Below are 8,366 nucleotides of genomic sequence, written 5' to 3' on the forward strand. Positions count from 1 at the left end.
GTGTCTTGCTCAGTTACCTTCTCTTTAAATAGAAAAATTTCTCACGGGTCGGTATGAAGATTAAGTAACCTAATTATATATTAAAGTACTCAGCGCAGTGTGTGAGTCTAGTATATGGTGGTCTGGATGATGGTTGTGATGGTGATTATAAGAAATCATCAGGTTTGAAATCACCAATTAGAGTTTGGCTCAGTGTTTCTTAACTAAGGAGATAACAGCTGTGGGAAATAGTCATGGAAATCATGATCAATTTCATTCTGCGTATCTTGGCCCCCTAAAGTCACTTATTCCAGGCTGTATTTTTTTGTAGGATCCCTCAGAGAAGTGGTTGTCTCTCCTCTAAATTGAATAGCATTATCTCAGCTCTTCTGGGAAAGCTTGTTTATAAGACTTCTCCCTGCTTCCTGAATGCCCGTAGGGAAATTGGATTAAAAGATTTTGTTGATCTAGGAAAGTACTGATATATTAAGCTTTGCTGTGCCTGTTTATGACCATAAGCTGATACTTCTGAGGATGAAAAGGGGAACAAACAAGCTGAGGAATAAAAGAAAGGAAATAATTTCTCATTTCTCTTCTTTCTAACAACAGCACAACTAAAGATTTAGTAAAACGAAATGTCCTTGTAAAACAAGTTCCCCCAGTTTTGCCTTCTCTCTGCCTTCCGGAGCCAAACTGGTCAGGTCCCTTCTGAAGCAAATAGCATTTCCCCTTGCAAGTGAGGAGCCCTCTTCCTAGCATTATGGCCCTTCCTGTCTCTCTCTGCAAAATCACTTATGCTGTAATTCCCACTCCTTTGGGAATGTCTAAATAATTCTTTCAACTAGAACCTTATGGGAAAGACGCAACACATTGTAGTGGCGTATCAGGCTCTAGATTGCATGTGGCAGAACGCCAGCATCCAGGATAGCTGACTGCTATTGGACCTAACAATAGGCAATAGCACTATCAAGATGAATAAATCATACTAGCATCCAAGATGAATTCTGAATTCCATTTCTTCGGGGAAGCATTTTGTCTTTGCAGTTACTTCTCTAAAATCAGTGCTGGATCCTGCCCCCAAAACCCATACCCCAACTGTTGACATTAAGAGCGGGAATCTTGAAAGGCTTGAGTTTTCATCAGTCAAGTTAAGGGCGGCCTGAATTTAGCAGAAGGCCGTGCAGAAGGATGCCAGGGGATTCCCACTATAACACTCAGGTTACCCTTTTGAAATAAAGCACCATGGATGACTTTAGTTGAAGGTCAGACAGTGGAGATCCTTAACCTTTGTTCCACTCTTAGTTCTCAGATGATACATCTGCTTAGAAAATAGTTATGTGAACAACAGAGGAAAAGCATTTCCCCTTCAGCATTCAGCTTCTCAAGCAGTGTGTCCAGTTTGGAGAACTGCCCCTTCAGGGCTTCAATGAAGAGAAGTACAATATTCCATCTAGTGGTCAAAGAAGGAAAGATAAAAAGTTTCCAGGAAGAGGTTTGTGGGGCAAAGTGACAGAACAGTGGCTTTTCAGCAGGTATCTTTTCCAGAACATGATAGAACCTAGCCTTGGTGGTGGTGGTGCTTTTTGAGTATGCCTGTACAAACAGAGAATCTGGGGCACCATCCTTACAAAGCCATTCGGCAGAATTCTGTTCTCACAGAGAACAACTATCACGATGGCAGGTTGTGAACAGTTTATCTGAAGGGAGGCCCTCTTGCGTTCCCACCCTTATGGAAGAAGAAAGGAAACAAACCATTCATGCCTAAACTTGTTTGTCTTGTGCCTAAGTTTGTGAATATGTGAGTTTGAGAAAGACAAGCTTGTAATGTGAACTTTAAGAAGGAAGGAGAGTTAGTCTAACAAAGGATCAAAAACAAACATTCTTCAGCGAGGTGATGAGGAAACGGACAAAGTGCTGTTTGTGTTCCCAGCATCTGCACCCTCCACGCCCTTGCTCTTAGAGAAAGCTGACAAGATTGTCTTCCCGGGAATTTCTCAGGGTGCAGATAATGTTTTGTTGGCGCAGTGCCCACTTCCTGATTAGAATCATCTAACCAACCTCCCAGAATTCTCAACCCAGGAATTTCTTGAGGTGCAGGTAATAATTAGTTGGCCCAGTGTCCACAGTGGTAGTGACGTCTTCTTGATTGGAATCCTCTAACTACCCTCTCAGTACTCTCAACCAAAGGGCCTACTGTCAGTCCTCTTTACTGCTCCTTAGCACCTCCTCTCCCCGGTTCTGGAGAAGAGCCATAAAGTAATAATACAGTTCCCGTTTCCTACAACTCTAACTGCCACTGCCACTGCTACCTTGACCAGGGCCTGCTTTCTAGACAGTAATTAGGGTGTCCCCTTGGTCAGAGCCTCCCTCTTTGTGTGCTCCCTTCTCCATTGTCCCACCTGCAGTTTTGTAGCATCCCTCTATGGGCTGTCAAAGAAGAAGACACAGAGAGCCTGGCCATTTCCACACCTGCCCTTTATTGGACCCATCTGGTAGGCTGACTCGGGGCCCTTCACGCTTTTCAGACACCGTCCATACAGGTTTAGGAAGGTGCCATCATTCTGTGAAGGCCCAGAGCCTACCGAAGTCTTGGAGCCTGGAGTTGAATCACCAACCTGAAGGTTTGGGGATGGAAAGGAAACAGGCAGACTGGAGAGGCAAGGCTCTTCAATGAAGGAGACTGATTCCAAGGGACAGCTTAGGTCAGCCGTGTCTCCTGAGGGCACACCAAATCCTAAGGAAAGATGCTCAAGGGATGGATGGAGTAGATCTGTGTGCTGAGCAGCTTGTGCCTATATGGCAACTTTGAGGAGGCGCTTGATGTCAGGCTCAATGTTGATGGTGGGGAAGGTGCGGCTGTAGCGTCGGAAGGGCTCCCCCTCTGGCCCAATAAGGAACTTCTCAAAGTTCCAGGACACATCTGAGCGGCACACCGGGCTCCAAATGATGAACTTGGGATCGGTCATAAGGGAAAGTGGGTCATCATAAGGGTAGGGGAGCTTGTCCTTCAGGTAGGCGAAGACAGGATGCTGGTTCTGACCATTCACTTCACACTTTTGGACAAGGGTAAAGGTGGGCTGGAATCCACCCCCAGGGCGGACATACTTGAGACTGTTCAGGATCTCCTCATTCTGACAGTTCTCCTGGGGGAGGAAAAAGACAAAGAGCATGGAAAAGGGAAGGAGGCAATGAGAGGTCCACAACATGCAAATTTCTCACCCTCCTATACTCCCTTCCTAGGATCATTCTTTTCTATGTAACTTTTTTTTCCTCTCTTCTTTCTCTTTTTTCCTTTGCATTGTCTTACTCTTGCCTTGGAGTTTTCCCTCTCATGGCTATTGTTTGATGGTTTGCTAGGCCGTTTCAGAAAGTTCTTGCCATTCCTAGCTTGGCGGTTCTTATACTGAAAGATTTCGCACTTTTGGGGTGATGCTTCCCTCTCCAGTCCACCCTGAGCGAGTCTTAGGGCATCTGTCTGAAGCTTCAAGGAACGTTGACTGGGGGCACTAGAAAGAAGGGCTAACGAGACTCAGGTCATACTGCCTAGAACCCTCCTTCTACTTCCCTACACACCTAAACACACACATACTCACACCCCCTGCCACCACCTTCCTTTTCTCTCTGCCCTGGTTTTGCCTCTGTTGCTTCTAATTACATGTAAGTATTGAGTGTAGCTTTGCCTCTGCCCTACTCAGTTCTTCAAACTAAGGGTGAAATTGAGGCCTAGAGGAATGGGATTTATAGCTTCTTGCTTTCATCTTGCCTCGTCCTAGATTTGAAGCGCAGGTAGAAGGAAGCTTTGATGAAGGAAGACCCCATCCAAGGAAGTCTGGTTTTCAGATGCCAGAAAGGCAAAATAAGTTAGAGATATCACTGAATGTACTCTAAATGGAATCATTAAGTGACCAACAGAAATGAATAAAATAGGGTAGAGGGGTTAGGGTTCTGCAATAGGCCAGGGGAAGGGGAAGTTAAGGAAATAAGTGCTTGAAGGCTGAAGGTTGTGAATGTGTAATTATCATTCCTTTCACTTCTGGACTGCTATCCCAAGACTCTGGCTCCGCATACTCATTCACTCTACTCAGCTGTGAAAGCTTTAGTTCTGAACCCGTTACCTATCTTTCCCTTCCCGCTGCCACCCTTGTCCTATCCTCACTTGGCATTCCCTACCCTGACAACCCTAAAAGGCCCGTGGAAACCCTATTTTCCATTTCTTCCCCCTAGTCTAAGAGTCAGATATCTGCCTCCGGGAGAAAGTTTCTGCCTCTGATCTACTAGAACCAATTAGTATAGTCAGTTCCAGGCCATGATGACATCTTGAGCCCAGAGTTGACCTCTGTTAGACTTCTTATCTGTCTCCTTTTTTTTTTTAATGAGGTCAAATTGGTTTATAACATTGTGTAATTTCAGGTAGACATTATTACTTATCAGCTTCTGTGTAGAATTTATCGTGCTCACCACCAATAGTCTAGTTTTTATCCATCACCATATGTATGTGCCCTTTAGACTTATCTCTTAATGCAAATGGCTGGCTGGCCACTGGCAGGTTATGGTTTCCCTCCAGCAACTAGCTAACCTGAAATGATGGTGTAAGACTGCCAGGGCCAGAAAGATACCGCTAAAGAAGTTTCCCTCTTTCTCTCTCTCCTGCCCTGACCAAGCCAAGAAACAGACTGAGACAGGGAGGGAACAGTGAGAGCAATAAGGTTTGGGCTCAGGTCTGTCACAGCTAATGCCACTTCAGCCTTCCTGCTTATATCTCTGCTAATCTCTTCCTTGCCTTCATGCCACTGTGAAGTGAACTAAGGGGATTATAATTAGAGGGTTCACTTGAGGACATTCTGCCTGCTTGTGCTATTAAAATAATAAGTGAAAACAGAAGAATCCCTAAAAGATAACTTGAGATGTGTGGGCTGAAGATCTTTAACAAGCTGACCCATCAGTCAGAGACAGAGAGGTCCATGTGATGCCCAGGAGAGACACATGCGTGTTGCAAACCCTTAGCTTTCCCCCAGATTCACTCTCCACTTGGCTGATTTAAAACAAATGAACAAAATCCTTCAATCTAAATAATAAAGTTGCTTGCATTTGCATATTACTTTATATTTTTCAAGTTGCTTTTGTATATTTTATTCTCTGAACCTCACAATAATCCTATGAGATAAGTAGTTTTATCCCCAATTTACAGATGAGGACACTCAAACAGAAAAATTGAGTGACTCTTCCTGGGGCGCAGAGCCGTTAAACAGCAGAACCAAGTCTAGCTAGAACTAAGGTCTCCTGAGTCAGTTCAGTCCTAGTTTGATTCTTGATCTTCTATTTCTTCCACTCATTGATTCAACAAATATTTAATGAGCGCCTTCTATACCCCAGGCACTGTGGACACAGGGGAGAGAAAAACAGACCTGGTACCAGCCGTCATGGAGTATAGCGGAAAGACAATAAACAATAAAAGCCCACACCCTCAGTGTTTAGTCACAGTTAGAATCATGCATACTTCTCCTTGGTATTCACATCTACCTAAAGACCTAGATTAACAAAACATACCCTGTGATTCCAGACACTCCAACACACAGTCACTCTCCCACTCCCGACCTTAGCCTACTAGTGCTACAGCGACCCAATTCCTTGGGTACAATACAAGGGATCCCTCACCTGATGTCCAAATTGGTTGCACGGGAAGCCGAGAACCACCAGGCGCCTGGGAAAGCGGCACTGCAGCTCGTTGAGCTGGGTGAAGTCCCGGGTAGTTGTGCCTCAGAGCGAGGCCACATTCTCAATCAGCACCGCCCTGCCTCGGAATGTATTGAAATCTATCTTCTCCCCATCCAGGCTGATAGCACTAAGGTCGTAGAAGGACTTAGCAATGTAAGCCATGGTGGAAGTGCAGAGTGAGTGCCAGAGTGGGGTGAGCCCACTGAGGGCCTATTAAAGGGGTGGGAAGGAAGGAGGAGCCTGGAAGGACAGGAAGGATCTCACAATGAGGCTTTGAGCATCGCCAGGATGACTTAGCAAAAACGGTCACCCACCTGTAAGCTGTTTGAACAAGGAAGCTGCTGCTCCTATTTACAGACTCTGAACAAAGCCACCTCCCTGCCCCACCCTCCTGGCAACCTGGGAAGGGCCAATTTGATAGCTATGAACAGAGGTGAATAATTCACTACTTGCAGGAAACCAGAGCCCCAAAGGTCAAATAGGGAGGAAAAAAGGGAGGGAGAGATGCAGGATTGACTCCTACTTGCCTCAGCAAGTTGTTTTCACTTGGCACAGACATTTATTGAGTGCCTGCTGAGTGCCAAGCTCTGCACTGTACAATTGAGAGGTCGGGTCTGCTGAGATCTGAAAGCGGAGGGGGAGAATTGGGGCACATGTCCCTTGACTCAGTCTACAACTGAAATACACATATTACTGTTTTCATTTTTCTCTTTGTTGCTTTCCACAAGCACAAAATCAAAGGAACCATTAGGAGGACAGTGTGTGATTTTCTAGCAATAATGGTTTCAGTGTCTCAGCTTGCACCAGGCTGAAGGGATGAAGTTTTTCTTGAAAAGTCCTCAAGTGAGTGATGTTACTTGTCCTGGAGAGCGCATCTGCCCTTGCCCCTGCACTGTACCATCTCCTCCTCTAGACCCCATACCTGCCCCCACACCGTCATAAGGGTGCAGTCAGGAGGAGTCATAGAGCTGTGGGTAAGCTCAGAGGGGATGGCCCACACCTACCTCCTCTCAGACAAAGGCTCAGTCCCAAAGACTTTCCAGAGGGGGTTGTGCCGGTCATTCCCCACAGCAGGAAGTGTGCAGGGACTCAAAGCTGCTATGGTTCTAAACCCAGTGAGGCCACTCGGGATGTTTTCAACAGGAGCCATGCAATGTGTCGCAGGACATCTGGGGACCTGCTAAGGGCTACAATGGGAGCACATCCCTGGAAGCCCACAGAACTAAAAAGACCTCATGCTTCACTTCATTCTTCCAAGCACCCACGAACTCAACAAATCCCCTTTTTTTTTTTAAATGCCTGGATTTCTCCATCAGTAAAACTGGCAATTAGGCTTTACCTGGCTTTGGGACTGTAGGGTGAAATTTCAATAGCAATGCAAATGTTTACTAGAGAGTGTTTTCACAGGTACTGTCCATTGGGAACTGTCTCCTAGAATAAATAAGCAAGGCTGGGGAGCAACTGGTCTTGATAATCTAATTTGTTAAGAAGATGGAGGAACTACTCTCCAGGGAGTGCCCAGCTTTTCTGTCTTTTGCAGCCTGTTCCATGGCTGTTTATAGCACATGGGATCCCATATGTCTCAACTGGCTGCTCTCTGAAAACAAGCCTCCATCACCTAAGTGGGGATAGAATCTTTTGCCACTAGAAGAGGTGGCAGGAAATGCAGTGTGAAGTGTGTCCCCTGCTGAGGCTGGATGGAGTTCCTAGAAGCAGCCAATAAATGTGACTCTACCAAGCCAGAGTCAGAATAACTTGGCCCTGACAGTGGGCTAAGCTGTACCATGAACTTGCCAGACTTACCTGCATAGCTGGAGCTTCCCCGGTGCTCTCTGGACTTCCTATTGGCTGCCTCTGTGGGCAGCGGGAGAGGCTACCCCTCTCCAGGAGACCATGGAAGTTCCTGAGCTGAGGAGTGGGCTTCCCTCTTTCTTAGGTGCAAACCATCCCTTCTCTCCAGGTGCAACCTAGGACCCTTGGAGTCACCCAGGTAGTCACCTTTCAAGATTGAATAAAATTGATGAGGCTTTAATAAAATACCTGTCTCCAACTTTACCTCAAACTGGTCCACTTTCCAGAAGCTATAACTTTGGACATGTACTAACAAGTGTGTGGTTCCCACAGCTTTTCACAGGGACAGTAGTTGTTCTGGAAACTGCACTGGCTTAGTAGGCAGAAAGCCTAGGTTGGTGGTTCTCAACTCTGGCTGCAAAATAAAATTGCATATACAGTTTTCTAAATAGGGATGGTAAAGCTTTGGCTTCCGAGATTCCAATTCAGTGGTTTCCAGCCATGACTCTGCTGTTACTTGGGGCCGTTAGGCACCTATTTCCTTATCTATTGAACTTGCATAATCACCCTCCTTATCTCACACAGATATGGTTAGGCTAGAGGAGATGAAGTATTACAAGTGCACTGTACAGTGGAAAGTGCAGGTTGAGATCTTAGGCTACTGTCCTGCCTTGTTTCACTCCTCCCTTCGTTCTAGCCTTACCTCCAAACATGCTCTGCCTCTTCCATCAACTCCATTCCCCAAAGTATAGTATGCAACAGTCCCAGACCCCCGAGATTCCAGTCTGCCTTGCTCCCCTGAGGTATCCAGTCACAGGGCTAGGAAGAACTTCCGAAAGGTTACTTCATCCCTCCTCGTGTCTTCAGGAAGAACCTGTTCC

The 8,366-nt window shown here is 46.0% G+C and overlaps 2 protein-coding genes across 3 annotated transcripts in view; one reads left to right on the plus strand and one right to left on the minus strand.

Moving 5' to 3' along the window:
* CHURC1 (churchill domain containing 1) overlaps positions 1-8,366 on the plus strand; it is a 44,676-nt gene that overhangs the window by 19,727 nt on the left and 16,583 nt on the right. The window lies entirely within an intron of this gene.
* GPX2 (glutathione peroxidase 2) lies at positions 2,434-5,941 on the minus strand. The gene is made up of 2 exons (NM_001166481.1): positions 5,635-5,941; positions 2,434-3,122 (listed from the first exon to the last, which is right to left on the minus strand). The coding sequence occupies exons 1-2, from the start codon at positions 5,854-5,856 to the stop codon at positions 2,772-2,774; spliced, it is 573 nt and encodes a 190-aa protein (NP_001159953.1). The 5' UTR covers positions 5,857-5,941; the 3' UTR covers positions 2,434-2,771.

The sequence above is a fragment of the Equus caballus genome, chromosome 24 (genome assembly GCF_041296265.1).
Source record: "Equus caballus isolate H_3958 breed thoroughbred chromosome 24, TB-T2T, whole genome shotgun sequence".
Lineage (NCBI taxonomy): Eukaryota > Metazoa > Chordata > Mammalia > Perissodactyla > Equidae > Equus > Equus caballus.